At 45.8% G+C, this 16750-nt stretch overlaps 1 protein-coding gene across 1 annotated transcript; it reads right to left on the reverse strand.

Moving 5' to 3' along the window:
- Positions 1-266: 266 nt before the first annotated feature.
- Positions 267-12408, reverse strand: LOC148049886 (uncharacterized). Its single transcript, XM_087703395.1, has 3 exons — positions 12033-12408; positions 8627-8799; positions 267-566 (listed from the first exon to the last, which is right to left on the reverse strand). The coding sequence occupies exons 1-3, from the start codon at positions 12345-12347 to the stop codon at positions 269-271; spliced, it is 786 nt and encodes a 261-aa protein (XP_087559521.1). The 5' UTR covers positions 12348-12408; the 3' UTR covers positions 267-268.
- Positions 12409-16750: the final 4342 nt, after the last annotated feature.

Below are 16750 nucleotides of genomic sequence, written 5' to 3' on the forward strand. Positions count from 1 at the left end.
AGTTCATGCAAAACTCCATGTAATCCCAAGGGGTTCACATACTTTTTCTTGCAACTCTGTTTGTTTTGCTTGGCTTTCAGCCACCGAGATTCTGGTCTTGCTAATTAAAGTACATTCTAGTTAAGCTTGTCTCGGTTTTTGTTACTGGACGGAGGAGGGGGTCAGAACAGATTTATATTGCCCGCATGTGTAAAAAAAAATCAAGCCAGGGGTTATTTTCAGGATAGGTCTTATTTTCTGGAAAACACGGGACTAAAGTTGAGGGCTTCTAGTGAGGGAGAAGTCCGAGGCTCGATGCTTGATGCCCTTGGATGGTACAAGGAGAAGCTGTGATTTGTGGACAGGAATCGCCCCAGCCGCTGTACTTCTTTTCGGCTCGGGCTTTCTCTCCACTTCCACCAGCGAGGGAAGGGTGAAGCCGAGAGACCGCAGGCGGCCACGGAAAAAGAGGCCAGTTGAGATGCGCCGAGTTGGGGAACGAAGAGCAGGTAAGACACCACCGGCCCAGAAGGTTGCAAGCCAGTCCATGCCTGTACGGATGGTGGGAACTCCAATTCACGGGCATCCTGGGAAAAGACAAGCAAGGAAACAAGCCGACGGGGAGTTTTAATCTACGAGAGTTCAAAAACCAGAGGCATTTTCAGGTTGACAAAGGTCAGGATTGAATAAAAAACACGTGTGTCTGAAAAAGTCCCATTTCACAGATCCATCTGAATTCAAACCAAGGGAAAAAGAAGCATTAAAAGGGTCTTATGTTTTTGGAGCTCAGGCAGAGGGCAGGATTGAAAAATTTTAGCAACTGATTCTCTGCTGGGTGGGCGTGGCTTGTTCTGCTTCCTGTACCAAGGCAGGAGGGGTGTGTGTGTTTGAAAAGTTTTTATTTTATTTTTTCATAACAAATAACCACATGTATAATGTTACATAACTGTTGTGTCCCACCAGGAGCCGTTGGAGCTGCCACCAGACTCCGACAGCGAGGGGCCCTATGAGTCGGCTTTGGAGGATGTGGAGGACCCTGTACAGGGTTCCGACTCCGAGCAGGGCGCAGAGAGGATGGTTGGCCACCAGGAGGCGCCTGAGCCTTGGACCAGTGGGGAGGAGACAAGGGAGTGTGATCCGGATGTCAGCAGTGGGGAGGAGCCAAGGGAGTTGTTCCTGGATGCCCGGCACCGGAGAGCTACTCGGCGTAAGGAACAATTACGCAGTTACAGGAGGTAATTGCACTCAGCTGGTGGTAATTAAGCTCCTCTCCAGACTATAAAAGGACTGCTTGTGCACACGCCCCTTTTGCAGAAGTCAACGCATTAACTAATGTTGGATGAACAGTATTGTGAGCTTGGCAGGCTGGATTGCTGCCAGGGCTTATCTGTGCTGGATTGCTGCCAAGGACCTGTCTGTCTTTTAATAAATTCCGTAAAGTATCTTTGGCTTGGAGTGTTTTGGTGTGGGATGAGGGGTGGTGGTGAGAACACATAACTAACATTATATTATGTTGTTAAATGTTTACATTGATTCGTCTTACCATCAGCTCCCAAAAGCAATTATTGGCTCTTCTGCTCTCCATACACCATATTTGTACCTTATCCATCACTTTCTTCTCCCTCTCTCCTCCCCCTCTCTACCTCCTTTCTTCCCTTCGTCATCCTTCTCTACTTCCCCTTCCTCTCCCCTTCTCCTCTCTCCCTTTTCCACTCCTCCTTTCTCTCCTGCTCTTCCCCCACTTTCTTCTTCCCTTACCTCTCTCCTCTACTTCCCACTCTTCATCTCATTTACTTGGTGTATTTCAGCTTCTGAGCAAGCTCCTTCTTAGGTTGATGTCAGAGGTGGGTTCCTACCAGTTCGCACCTATTCGGTAGAACCGGTTCGTCAAATCTACCGAACCGGTTAGAAGAGGTTCCACCAGTGGACCCGGAAAGCAGGCCACACCTACAGAAGAGCTTCCAAACTTTTTTTGAAACCTACCACTGGTCCTTGGATATGATTATTCTACACTATCACGCTCCTATTTATAAAACTCAGTGCCTCTGTGAAAGGTAAGGATGACTACTGCGTTTGTGGTGCAATCAGAACATTGCGTGTGTTGAAGTTGTTTTAACGCAAACCAAAGATGCCTTTTAAAAAACAAGTTTACGTCATATTCTTATGCATGCCAGTGCTGTGTGTGAGGTAATTTAAGGTGGTTCTGACAAGTGTCGGCGGCATCTTCATATCCGGTCACATGGGCGGCAAGCCACTCCCATCCGGTCACATGGGCGGCAAGCCACTCCCACAAAGGAGGCCACACCCACAGAGTAGGTTCGAACAATTTTTGAAACCCACCACTGGTTGATGGTATTTATAATTCCTTTTCAGTATACGTATTTAATTTTAACATACACCCTCCTCCTTCTTTTTTGAAAGAAAAAAGAAAAGTATACGCCCGGGGGGTGGGGGTGTTTTTGCCCACCCCAGGCTCCGGAGGCATTCTTTGAGCCTCCGGAAGGGCGAAAACGGCTTACCCTGAGCTCCAGAGCAAGAGGTGGGTAGCTGCCGCTTCAGTGCCTCACATATTTTGCTACGCGTGTGTGCACATTTGCAGTGAAAAGGTCTGCGCATGCGCAAAAACCTTAAAAAGTGGGGAAAAAATTCCACTGAAAATTGTCCTGGGCATGCACAGAACTGAAAAACAAGATGGCGGCCCGGTGGGAGAACCAGTTTGGGGGCATGGCAGACATGGGTCGCTGCTGGAACTGGCAGCGACCCAGGCCACCAAGTTACTACCTGTTCGGCTGAACCGATCTGTATTGATAGGAACCCACCTCTGCTCCGGAAGCTGGAAACGAGCCCATTTCTGGACTTCTGAAAGTTCCAGGAGGCCTATTTTTCACCCTCCCAGAGCCTCTGCACAGGCCCTGCCCTTACTTGGCATCCAAAACGGGCCGCGTGGAGACTCCTGGGAGGGGCGGAGTGTGGTGGGCAGGGCCAGCCAGTCCTTGCAACTACCATTTCGGCGAACCAGGTGTAAAATTAGCATCCCGTTCACCTGAACTGGTCCGAACCCACTGAATCCTAACCTTGAGCCCAGGTCCTCCAAGATATGGTGGATTAAAAGGATGGACGGAAGTGGCTGGAGAGGTTCGCCTTCCCTTTGTCGGGTGTGTGAAAGATCAGGTCCACCCATGAAAAACCCATTTAACTGATTTATTGCAAAAAATCCTATGCCTACAATAGCAATAGCAGTAGACTTATATACCGCTTCATAGGGCTTTCAGCCCTCTCTAAGCGGTTTACAGAGAGTCAGCATATTGCCCCCAACAATCCGGGTCCTCATTTTACCCACCTCGGAAGGATGGAAGGCTGAGTCAACCCTGAGCCGGTGAGATTTGAACCGCTGAACTGCTGATCTAGCAGTAGCCTGCAGTGCTGCATTTAACCACTGCACCACCTTGGCTACAGTGAATCTTCTCAACTCACAGTTAGTACCTGCTAAGATTTAGATAAAGGTCAGCGGAATTCAGTTGGATTTAGTTTGCTTGTGATTATGTAAGGATTCTAAGCTGATCCCTCTTAACTCCGCCCACAGCTTCTGCCACTCTTTCTCCTAAATATCTCATTCCCCATCTCTTTCCTTCCTTCCTTCCTTCCTTCCTTCCTTCCCATTTCTGTCTCCCTCCTTCCCTCCCTTCCTTTTCACTTCTGTCTCCATCCATTCCTTCCTTCCTTTCTTTTCACTTCTGTCTTCATCCATTCCTTCCTTTTCACTTCTGTCTCCTTCCATTCCTTCCTTTTCACTTCTGTCTCCATCCATCCATTCCTTCCTTCCTTTCTTTTCACTTCTGTCTTCATCCATTCCTTCCTTTTCACTTCTGTCCCCATCCATTCCTTCCTTCCTTCCTTCCTTCCTTCCTTCCTTCCTTCCTTCCTTCCTTTTCACTTCTGTCTCCTTCCATTCCTTCCTTTTCACTTCTGTCTCCCTCCTTCCCTCCCTTCCTTTTCACTTCTGTCTCCATCCATTCCTTCCTTCCTTCCTTTTCACTTCTGTCTCCTTCCATTTTTTCCTTCCTTTTCACTTCTGTCTCCTTCCATTCCTTCCTCTCTCATTCCCATCTCCTTCCTGTTGTTCCCATCTTGTCAGATAAGAAAGACCAGGTGAAGGTCCAATCAAACTGATTTATTGGTGAACAACCTATGCACAGGAATTTTCTCAACTCATGGGTAGTACCTGATACGATTTAGATAAAGGACAACAGAATTCAGGGAAATTGGACTTGGATCACTTGTGACTACGTAGGGATTCCAGGCTAATCCCTCTTTTAACTCCATCCCCAAGTTCTGCCACTCTTTTTCCAACATCATGAAGAACGGCGGAGAATACTCCACCAACTTCTTTGCCTGCAAATTTGGCAGGCAATTTTGAAAGCCTGCTTGCACCCAATGGGGGATACAGAAGTGGAGAATAACAGAATAACAGAATAACAGAGTTGGAAGGGGCCTTGGAGGTCACCTAGTCCAACCGCCTACTCAAGCAGGAGATACACCATTTCTGAAAAATGCTAGTCCAGTCTCTTCTTGAAAGCCTCCTGGGATGAAGCTCCCACAACTTCTGAAGAAAAACTTCTGTTCCATGGGTTGATTGTTCTCACTGTCAGAAAAGTCCTCCTTATTTCTACATTGAATTTCTCCTTGATTAGTTTCCATCTGTTGCTTCTTGTCCTGCCTTCAGGTGCTTTGGACAATAGCTTGACCCCCCCTCTTCTTTGGGGCAGCCCCTCAAATATTGGAAGACTGCTATCATGTCCTCCCTAGTCCTTCTTTTCTCTAGATTACACAGACCAATTTCTGCAACAATCATGTGTTTTAAACTCCAGCCAGTCCCCTATTCATCTCCGTTGCTCTTCTCTGCACTCTTTGTAGAGTCTCCACATCTTTTTTTATATATATATTGTGGCAATCAAACCTGGATGCAATATTCCAAGTATGGTCTTACCAAAGATCAAGTCTACACATGGATGTCCACATGTTTTCCATTCATGTTAAACTGGGAGCAGGGCACGGCTAGTCTAGTGAAGAGAAGGACCAAGGGAGACATGACAACAGCCTTCCAATATCTGAGGGGCTGTCACAGAGAGGGGGTGCTCCAGTTATTTTCCAAGGCACCCGAGGGAAGAATGGATGGAAACTGAACAAGGAGAGATCCAACCTAAAAATAAGGAGACATTTTCTGACAGTGAGAACAATCAACCCATGGAAGAGAAGTTGCCTTCGGAAGTTGTGGGAGTTTCATCATTGGAGGCTTTCAAGAAGAGACTGGACTGGCATCTGTCAGAAATGACGTAGGCTATCCTGCTTGGGCGGGGGGTTTGACTAGATGACCTACAAGGTCCCTTCTGTTAATCTGTTAATGTCTATGTAGAGGAATCTTCTCAGCCCACTGTTAACACGGCTAAAAGATTCCAGCAATCGTTCTTTGCATGTTTTAGTCTCCAGTCCCCTAATCTTCTTTGTTGCTCTTCTCTGCACTCTTTCTAGAGTCTCCACATCTTTTTTTAACATCGTGGCAGCCAAAACCAGATGCAATATCCCACGTGTGGCCTTACCAAGGCCTTATAAAGTGCGATCTTGATTCTACCCCTCTGTTAATGCAATTTAGGATTGCATTGGCTTCATTGTCTGTGGCTGCAACACACTGCCGGCTCATAGTTAAGTGAACGAGACATGCTCAAATTATGGGGAGAATTTGGAAAAATAAGCATGGAAACAAGGCTTGAGGGTCATCGGTCAATATTCCAGACTTCATGTAAGACACAAGACCTTAAACTCCATCAAACCTGAACCCCCCATGTGACAGAAAGAAGATTTCCCCTCCTCACCAGGTCTCCAGCTGGAAGAGATCCCTGGGAGAGAAAGATTTGCACACACACACAAACAACCATGTCTATAATCATGTTTAACCTGACTAGGTGGTTAAGTCACTGAGCTTGTTGATCAGAAATGGTCGGCAGTTCGAATCCCTAGAACAGGTCTCCTAGGTTGGACTAGATGACCTCCAAGGTCCCTTCCAACTTTGTTACTGTTGTTTACAGTATTTCTAAACCTGCATGCAGCCTCTGGTACACACACACACACACACACACACACACACACACACACACGCTTCAGATCTTCTTGTTCATTGACCGCGCTGATGCAACATCTTGCAAATGTGTCAGTGTGTGTTGCCGTCCAAAGATCAGAGGCAGATGGGAGGGAAATGTTATTTCTAGGCCTGAGGAAGGATGCACGACACGATGCTGGTTGCCAGGGGCTGTCATCGGCGGGGGCCAACATCCGGAACCAACATCTGGCAAGGGATGCTGGGAGCCACAGCTCAGCTGCATGATCCGGACGGACAAGAGGTTGTCCGTTCCTGTCCAAACGCTAAAGGTATCCATGGAGGGAAGTCAAGAAAAGTCAAGATGGGAAGGTTAGCGTTGAAGACCCTCCCTCTTTAATGCGGGTCGATACACATGAAAAGGGAGCGGCTGCTTGACTTCGAAGAAGTCAGAGAAGAAATGGTGAAATTCTCGAAAACAGGCCCGTTTTTTGTCAAAAAAGGGGCATGCATAGCCTTTAGGAGGCTTATAGAGTGCTCCTGGGGGCAGGGGAGGGCAGAAATGAGCAAAAAACAGGCCATTTTTCGCTCATTTCTGCCCTCCCCAGCCCCCAAGAGCACTCTATAAGCCTCCTAAAGGTTATGCACGGCCAGTTTGGTGAAGGGGGTGGGGTTTCGGGAGACAAAAAAATGCTGTATTCGATGTATAAAACGCACCCAGATTTTCCGCCTCTCTTTTGAGGGAAAAAGGTGCGTCTTATACTCCGAAAAGTATGGTAGTTCGACAGCTTCCCAAGCGAGATAAGGTTCGTGTTGATAAATATTCCTCGGAAAGACTGTTTGTTAAGCCTTCCTGACTGTGAATGGAAGGAATTCACAGTCGTGTAAATAAAAGGGGTTTTGCCGGGATCAAGACTCTGCTTCTTGCTTGTTAAGGAAGCCTGGGTCAGGACAGGACCCTGCAACTGTCATAAGTACATGCCAGTTGCCAAGCATCTGAGTTTTGATCACCTGATCGCAGAGATGCTGCGATGGTGTGAAAAAACAGTCCTAAGTTGCTTTGGGGGGGGGGGCGTTGTAACTTTGCACCGTCACTAAATGAACTGTTGTACGTCGAGGGCTGCCTATAATCGCTTTTGAAATCAGACAAGGATCCGTGTTATAAAGATTAGGGAAAAATCTGAAGGTTAGGTAGAAATAGTCCTCGGCTTACAACCACATTTGAACCCAACGTTTTTGTGGCTAAGCGAGGCAGTTCTTAAGTGAGTTTTGCCCCATTTCATGATCTTCCTTGCCACCGGGTGTCAAATGAATCGCTGCAGTAGTTTAGCCCCATGGTCGTTAAGTGAGCCTGGCTCCCCCCCCCCCCGACTTTGCTTGTCAGAAGGTTGCAAAAGGGGAGCATATGACCCTGGGACACTGCAATAAAATAATAAAATAACAATAATAAAGTGAATTAAAATAATAATATAAAAGAAAAAACAAAAAAAATTACGTTAAATAACATTTAAATAAAATATAAAAATAAAATAATTTAAAAATAAAACGATAAAGAATTAAAATAAAAAAATAATCAAATCAAATCAATAAAATGATGACATAACATTAACATAATTTAATAATAAAATAAAATAACATTGGAATAACATAAAATTAAAATAAAATAATTTAATAATAAAATAAAATAACATTAGAATAACATAAAATTAAAATAAAATATTTTAATAATAAATAAAGTAATAAAATAATAATTTAAAATAATAAAATAAAAACAAAATAATAAAATGAATATAAAATAATAAAATGAATATAAAATAATAAAATGAATATAATAAAATAAAATAATAAATAAATGATAGATGATAGATGATAGATGATAGATGATAGATGATAGATGATAGATGATAGATGATAGATGATAGATGATAGATGATAGATGATAGATGATAGATGATAGATGATGATAAATGATAAAAGAATAATGAAATAATAATGAAATAATGATATAATGATATAATGAAATAATGAAATAATGATATAATAAAATAATAATAAAATAATAAAATAATAAAATAATAAAATAATAAAATAATAAAATAATAAAATAATAAAATAATAAAATAATAAAATAATAAAATAATAAAATAATAAAATAATAAAAAAATAATAATAAAATAATATAATAATATAATAATATAATAATATAATAATATAATAATAAAATTAATAAAATAATAAAATAAAAATAATATAATAAAGAGAACAATAACATAATAAAAAGAACTGAAATAAAAAAATAAAAAAAATAATTAAATCAAGAAATAGTTAAATTAAATAACATTATAATAATTTCAAAATAAAATAAAATACCTGCACATCTGTTAAGACTCTTTGTACTACCTACATTTTGATGGATCAAAGCCCCAGGGACGGCGGCGGGGGACGTGGGCCAAAAAAAAGGGGGTCAAAATTGGGGCTTGCACCACCCTCCTGCCCTTTCTCCCTCTTCCCACGGGGGCCACTCAGAAGGTGACAGCAGCCAACCTCACGTCTCACCTCCGGATCCCTCTCCGAGCTGCCCGGCGGTGGTAGATGCCCTTGGAGAAATCCTCCAGGTTGTCCGGATGGATGGCCCAGAAATGCCCTTTCCCGTTGTTGCTGTGACCTGCCTTGACGAAACACTCGTTCAGGGAGAGGTTGTGCCTCACGCTGTTGCGCCAACTTTTCTCCTGCGTGGGAAAGCAAAGCACACTGACCGTCAGGCGTGAAACAGTAGAAGAGAATAACAGAGCTGCACTCCCTTCTGGCACTGATGACGTTACTTAGTTGGGTCACGAGACGCCTGCAAGAAAACCAGCAAGCTCAGAGAGCACAAGGACCTCACGCCCTCCTCCCCCTCTCCACAACCTCCACTTCCTTTTAGCACTGATGATGTTACTTAGTCGGGTCATGAGACGCCTGCAAGAAAACAAGCAAGCTCAGAGAACACCAAGATCCTCCTCCTCCTCCTCCTCCTCTCTACAAACTCCATTTCCTTCTAGCACGGATTACATTACCTAGTTGGGTGATGAAATGTCTGCAAGAAAACAGCCTCCTCCTTTTCCTCTCCACAAACCCCAATCCTCCCTCTAGCACTGAAGGTGTTACCCAGTTTGGTCATGAAACATCTGCAAGAAAACCACCAAGCTCAGAGAGCACCAAGGACCCCACAGTAGTTTCTCCCCCTCCTCCTCCTCCTCCTCCTCCTCCTCCTCCTCCTCCTCCTCCTCCCCCTCCTCCTCCTCCTCCTCCTCCTCCTCCTCCTCCTCCCACTCCTCCTCATAAAACCCAGTTCCTTCTAACCTTGATGATGTTACCTAGTTGGGTCGTGAAACGTCTGTAAGAAAACCGCCAAGCTCAGAGAGCGCCAAGTACCCCACAGTCCTTCCTCCTCCTCCTCTTCCTGATTCCCTCCTCCTCCTCCTCCTCCTCCTCCTCCTCCTCCCACTCCTCCTCATAAAACCCAGTTCCTTCTAACCTTGATGATGTTACCTAGTTGGGTCGTGAAACGTCTGTAAGAAAACCGCCAAGCTCAGAGAGCGCCAAGTACCCCACAGTCCTTCCTCCTCCTCCTCTTCCTGATTTCCTCCTCCTCCTCCTCCTCCTCCTCCTCTTCCTCCTCCTCCTCCTCCTCCCACTCCTCCTCATAAAACCCAGTTCCTTCTAACCTTGATGATGTTACCTAGTTGGGTCGTGAAACGTCTGTAAGAAAACCAGCAAGCTCAGAGGGCACCCAGGCACCCGCAGGTCAATCCTAAGCTACAAATATTCTCCTTTATCAGTAGAGACATCTGGATCTTAGTATTCCCTTTCAGCTGCAGAATTCAATGATCTTAAGAGTCTAGTAGAGTCTTTGGCCGCTGAACAATAAGCATGAAATGTCCAATAAGCAACACAGGACAATAAAAACATCCCCAAGTCACAATCAATAAACCAAGAACAGACTGGAATACAGCTAGTCCTTGACTTACAACTGTTTCATTAGTGACCGCTCAAAGTTACAACGGCGCTAAAGACTTATGACCGTTTTCACACAACTGTATTGGCACCTCCAGGGTCACATGATCAAAATTCAGGCGCTTGTCGGCTGATTCGTATTTACGACTGTTGCAGGGTCCTGGGGTTATAGGATCCCCTTTTACGACTGTCTGATCCACCAAGTCAACGGAGAAGCCAGGACTCCCTTAACAACCGAGTTACTGTCTTTTTTCTTTTTACAAGAAATTTTTATTTTTAAATTTAAATTTTATTTTTGTTAAACAAACAACTCACACACAGACACACAGACACACAAAAGACAGTTACTGTCTTAAGTGCTGCAGCGATTCCCTCAACAACCATGGCAAGAAAAACGGAGCAACGCTCACTTCACAAATGTCTCACTTAACAACGGAAAGGTTGGGCTCCGTTGTGGTCGTCAGTCACCCGTACTGCCAATTTCAGGTACTGGAAGAACTGGAACAAGAGTCTGGGCTGCATAGCCACAGGTGGGACTCAGCCGGTTCGGATCGGTTCGGGCGATCCGGATGCAAATTTTACATCTGGTTTGCCGAACCATTAGTTACAAGGACTGGCTGGCCACCCCCAACCCTCCTAGGAGTCTCCATGTGATCCATTTTGGATACCAGGTAAGTGCAGGGCCCGGGCAGAGGCTCTGGGAGGGTGAAAAATGGGCCTCCCAGAAGTTCCGGAAGTCCACAAATGGTCTCGTTCCTGGCCTCCGGAGCCCAGGGGAGCCCATTTTCACCCTCCCGAAGGCTTTCCCATCTGGGAGGCCTATTTTTTGCCCTCCCCAGGGAAAGCCTCTTCGGCTTTGAAACAAAGATGAGCACTGCCCCCTAGAGCTGGAAACGACTAGCATATATGTGCGAGGGGAACCTTTACATGCATACATCCAAACTAAATTGTGTTGCTTCTCTGTGTCATGTGGCTGGGTCTATGCCTAATTTATTTATTTATATTTTTGACAAGTTTACGTCGTGTACATTGGAGCTGGTGACCCTTGGAGAGCTGTAGGTGATGAATTTTCATTTTCGTACATGCCGATTAGCGTACATTCAAAGTGACAATACAGTTATTCTCCAAGTCTAAGAAGCAGAACGTGGACCAATATCTCAACATCTTTGATTTAATGAAAAGAAGGACTAGGGGAGACATGATAGCAGTGTCCCAATATCTCAGGGGTTGCCACAAAGAAGAAGGAGCCAAGCTATTCTCCAAGAGACCTGAGGGCAGGACAAGAAGCAATGGGTGGAAACTAATCAAGGAGAGAAGCAACTTAGAACTGAGGAGAAACTTCCTGACAGTGAGAACAATCAATCAGTGGAACAGAAGTTGCCTCCAGAAGTTGTGAATGCCCCAACACTGGAAGTCTTTAAGAAGATGTTGGATAGCCATTTGCCTGAAGTGGTACAGGTTTTCCTGCCTAGGCAGGGGGTTGGACTAGAAGACCTCCAAGGTCCCTTCCAACTCTGCTATTGTATTGTAAGAGCAACAAAGAGGATTAGGGGACTGGAGGCTGAAACATATGAAGAACGGTTGCAGGAATTGGGTATGTCTAGTTTAATGAAAAGAAGGAGCAGGGGAGACATGACAGCAGGCTTCCAATATCTCAGGGGTTGCCACAAAGAAGAGGGAGTCAAGCTATTCTCCACAGCACCTGAGGGCAGGACAAGAAGCAATGGGTGGAAACTAATCAAGGAGAGAAGCAACCTGGAACTAAGGAGAAATTTCCTGACAGTTAGAACAATTCATCAGTAGAACAATTTGCCTCTAGAAGTTGTGAATGCTCCAACACTGGAGGTTTTTAAGAAGAGATTGTCTGAAGTGGTGCAGGGTTTCCTGCCTAGGCAAGGGGTTGGACTAGAAGACCTCCAAGGTCCCTTCCCACTCTGTAATTCTATTCTATCTTTGTGGGACTCACCTTGTTTTTGAAGTACGGGTAGTGGTCCATAATCCACTGGTAGATGTCGGAAAGCAGAAGCTTCTTTCTGGGGGACGAGAGGATGGCGGTGGAAATCAGAGCAATGTACGATTGGTTGGGTTTGTCGGAAAGATCTACGGAGCTCGGAGCTTCGGATGGCGCTGCGGTTGAGTTCGCGGTCTTCCTTTGGACGTCCTTCTGGAAATCCCCCAGGTCTGGATCTTGAGAAGACGGCTTACCTTGATTGAAGAGAAGGCGGTCGATGGTGAAGGAGGCTCCGGGCCTCCTTGGGTTTTCAGCCTTCACTCCTTCCATGGCGCGTTCTGTTGGGGAGCCTCCTGATCTTAGCTCATCTTGGGGTGAATCCACCAGGAGCGCCCACTGCCCAGGACGAATTAAGAAGCCAGCTTGTGCATCCAAGATTGGCAGGTCCTTAATTGCGTTCTCACACGCGCGGGCTGGCTTTGCAAAGCCAGCCCGCTTATCCCGCCAACGTCTCGGGTTTTAGCAGGATTTGGCACTTAAGCCACATATATATATTAATGAATCCCCTTGGGGTGGGGGCCTCGGAGGGGAGTGAGATGGCAGGTTGGTGGCAGCTGCTGACAGTGAGTTGGGGGGTGGAAAGCATGGAGCTGGTGAGGACGTAAAAAGTGAGGACGTAAAAAAAGGACCAGGGGAGACAGGAGAGCAGCCTACCAATATTTGAAGGGCTGCCACAGAGAGGAGGGGTGTGTGTGTGTGCCAAGCTTTTTTCCAAAGCACCTGATGGGCAGACAAGGAAGAATGGATGGAAACTGACCAAGGAGAGAGATTCAACCTAGAAATAAGAAGAAATTTCCTAACAGTGAGAACAATCAACCCATGGAACAGAAGTTGCCTTCGGAGATTGTGGGAGCTTCATCCCTGGGCAGGACAAGAAGCAATGGGTGGGAACTAATCAAGGAGAAAAGCAACCTAGAACTAAGGAGAAATTTCCTGACAGTGAGAACAATTAATCAGTGGAACAGTTTGCCTCTAGAAGTTGTGAATGCTCCAACACCGGAAGTTTTTAAGAAGAGATTGGACTGCCATTTGTCTGAAATGGTGGGAGGGTTGGACTAGATCAGTTTCTCTCAACCTTGGCGACTTTAAGTCCTGTGGACTTCAACTCCCAGAATCCCCCAGCCAGCTATGCTGGCTGGGGGATTCTGGGAGTTGAAGTCCACAGGACTTAAAGTCGCCAAGGTTGAGAAACACTGGACTAGATGACCTACAAGGTCCCTCTCCCAACCCTGAATAATCTGAAACGCATCTCCTGTACTTTTCTTTTTTGCCCCTGCAGGGATCAAGAGGGCGAAATATCCACAATGCACAACTTAAAAAAGGAATCTCTGTCTTCCAATATCTGAGAGGTTGACACAAAGAAAAGGAAGTCGGCCTATTCCTGAAAGCGCCTGAAGAACAAGAAGCAACGGATGGAAACTAATCAAGGAGAGAAGCAGCCTAGAACCAAGGAGAAACCTCCTGACAGGGAGAAAAACTGATCTGTGGCACAACGTTCCTCTAGAGCCGGGATGGCGAACCTGTAGCAGGTGGAGACATTTGTCAGGACACGCAAGACGCCCTGTGCGCTGGCCAGCTGAGTTCAGCCTTTTTTAAAAGCCATTTTTTTGCCCTCCCCAGGCTCCAGAAGTTTTATAGGAGCCTGGGGAAGGCGAAAACAGACTCCCCCTCCACCCCGGAGGCTTCATGACCTTCCCTGAAGGCTCCGGAGCGCAAAAAACTGGCCTACGGGCACACTGGAAGTTCAGGAACGGACTTCCGCTTTCCTCATAGGGCCAGTTTAAGCCTTCCGGAGACTTCAGGGGCCTGGCTACTACCCAGGGGAGGGCCTTCTCTGTGGCAGCTCCGGCCCTCTGGAACGAACTCCCCGCAGGGATTCGGACCCTCACCTCTCTCCAGGCCTTCCGAAAAGCCGTCAAAACCTGGCTTTGCTGGCAGGCCTGGGGTTGATGAGTTCCCCTCCCCTCTCGACTTGTGTGGTTGTGTGATTCTTGCCTATTTTAATTACTTGTATTCTGTTCTATGTTCCCCTTTTCCCCTTTTGAGTTGTTCGCTGCCCTGAGTCCCTCCCGGAGAAGGGCGGCATAAAATAATAAAATTCAATTCTCTTCAATTCAATGCTTCTCGGAAGGCTCCGGAGGACGAAAAACGACCTGACGAGCAAACCGGAAGTCACTTCCGGTTTGCTCATAGGGGCGTTTTTAGTCCTCCAGAGCCTTCAGGGACCTTCAGGAGGCCTCCCTAAAAAAAAGCCTCTCCCCCCCCATCCCCGAGGACGAAAAATGACCCTACGAGCAAACCAGAAGTCACTTCCGGTTTGCTCATAGGGGCGTTTTTAGTCCTCCGGAGCCTTCAGGGAGGCCTCCTGAAGATCTCTGAAGGCTCCGGAGGACAAAAAACGGCCCTACGAGCAAACCGGAAGTCCTCGTAAGGTCGTTTTTCGTCCTCCGGGGGGGAGGAGGCTGTTTTCCCCCTCCCCAGGCTCCTATAAAGCCTCTGGAGCCTGGGGAGGGGGAAAAAAGCATGCAAAAAATGGGGGGAGATTGCCTGCGCTGGGGTGGTTGTGTCGCGCATTGCATTATGGGTGCGGCACGCCCGGGCGTGAGCCCCCTGCGCTCCCCCTGCTTATGGCGCGTGAGCCAAAAAAAGGTTCGCCATCGCTGCTCCAGAGGTTGTGGGTTCTCCATCACTGGAGGTGTTTAAGAAGAGATTGGACAGCCATCTGTCCGAAACTATATAGGGCAGGCGTGTCAAACTGGATTTCTTTGAGCGCTGGATTAGCGTTGTAGTTGTCCTCCACAGGCGGGCTGGATGGGGGAAAGACATGATGGCTTGGCTGGCCTCCTGACAGTCAAATAGAAAGAGAGCGATTGATTATTTCGTATTGAAGCAAAAATACTACACCCGATTCACCTCAAAGAGACTGGAGTCCATTTCTACTTTTTGGAGAAATTTGGGCCTGGAATTAAACTTTAAAAAATTAGCAACCAGTTCTTCTTAGGCATGTAAATATTTTTGTCCACACTGTTTGTCAAATCTTGAACTTATTTTACGTCTATAGCACTGGGAGTACTGTTGAAAGAAATGTCCTTCTGGGTTCGGCTCTAAGTGGGGGAAAAGACACAGGAGACATGGAGGCTGCTTGGAAAGATGGTTTTAATGGTGGACAGGACCACATGGCTTGAGCCCTGAACAGAAAAAGGGGATCACATGCTTCAACGTTGGTGGAGAAGAAGAGAAGGGCTGAGGGAGGGGCTTGCTAGGCTTTTTATACCCTGTTTAGTCCCACCTCTCTGTTTCCTGTTCCTGTGTAAGAAATGTATTCTGATTGGTTGTCAGACTCCCATGGGGCCATGCAGGGGGCTACTCTCTAGGCTGTGTTTTGAATCCAGGTATAGATGAGGTCTCAGATGCCATGTGGAGAATTGAGTAACGTTCCAATATCCCTTCCCCCTGCAGCTGCAGTGGAGAAGTCTTTATTATGTAAAGTGGGCTAGCCTGGCCTTCTCAATGGCCTATTGACAAAGTTGGCAGGAAGCTACAGGCAACTATTCTGTCTTTTAAAGCATGTTTCTTTCTTTTCACATCCAGAGAAATATTCTGCCTTTTCAATATTTCCTAGGATATTTCATTTTTCTGGGAGAGGGCTGGATGATAACTTCCCATGGTACCTTTGCCCACAATAAGCAAATTATACCAATAAAGGAGAATATTTCTACACTAGCACTGATGATGTTACCTAGTTGGGTAATGAAACACCGTCAAGGAAACAGCCAAGCTCAGAGAACACCCAGAACCCAAAATAAGGAGGGCTTTTTCAAAAAAAGCGTGCATTCTCTTTGAGGTGTATCGGTGTAGTATTTTTGCTCCAATGCGAAATAACCAATTGCTCTCTTTTTATCTGATTGTGTAGCTGGAGCACTACTGTTAAAACTGATTTAATAACTGTCCAGTGATTAACGAGCATTCAACCTGCAATTAACAGATTGTCTCATTTAACCCCCGAGCAATGAAAATGGGTTGCTTGCCGCCAATTTAATTGTTTATTGTGATTGCCGAATGCTTTTGCCCAAATGATTGTTTTCAGTTAGATCTTTTTAAAAGCTATTTGCTACCGGGTCTTTATTTGCTTTTAATTGCACATGACATTTGGTTGTTTTTTTTTTAAATGCCTTGTTTAAATAAAAACTCCCAGCAGGGCCACTTGGTAAGGCCCAGCGTTTGAGTGGGAAAATGATCGGATGGGGTGTGGTGATGATTGCGTGTTTGGCCATAAACTGGTAACTTACCCAGATAATAACTATTATAACATTATATAGGAAGCTGTACGAAGTTATCACCCAGCCCTCTCCCAGAAAAAAATGAAATATCCTAGGAAATATTGAAAAGGCAAAATATTTCTCTGGATGTGAAAAGGAAGAAACATGTTTTAAAAGACAGAATAGCTGCCTGTAGCTTCCTGCCCATCCCCACTTTGTCAATGGGCCATTAAGAAGGCCAAGCTAGTCCCTTTACATAATAAAGAGTTATCCCCTTCAGCTCCAGGGCGGTGGGATTAAGGCATGATAACATTGGCCCTTTACCCAACTCGCCACATGGCATCTGAGAACTCAACCAAACCTGGATTCAAAACGCAGCCTAGAGTGTTGCCTCTGCATGGCCCCATGGGAGTC

This window comes from Thamnophis sirtalis, unplaced genomic scaffold (genome assembly GCF_051295495.1).
Source record: "Thamnophis sirtalis isolate CommonGarterSnake01/CBP01778 unplaced genomic scaffold, rThaSir2_p1.2 scaffold_1, whole genome shotgun sequence".
NCBI classification, from domain to species: Eukaryota; Metazoa; Chordata; class Lepidosauria; order Squamata; family Natricidae; genus Thamnophis; species Thamnophis sirtalis.

Bases quoted from the DNA above. Each gene is read 5' to 3' on its own strand.
- LOC148049886 (XM_087703395.1), bottom strand. From the start codon at position 12,347: ATGGAAGGAGTGAAGGCTGAAAACCCAAGGAGGCCCGGAGCCTCCTTC. The intron at 8,800-12,032 runs GTGAGTCCCACA...TTTCCCACGCAG, and splicing joins ACCCGTACTTCAAAAACAAG to GAGAAAAGTTGGCGCAACAG. The intron at 567-8,626 runs GTGAGACGTGAG...GTCTTTTCCCAG, and splicing joins GCTCGGAGAGGGATCCGGAG to GATGCCCGTGAATTGGAGTT.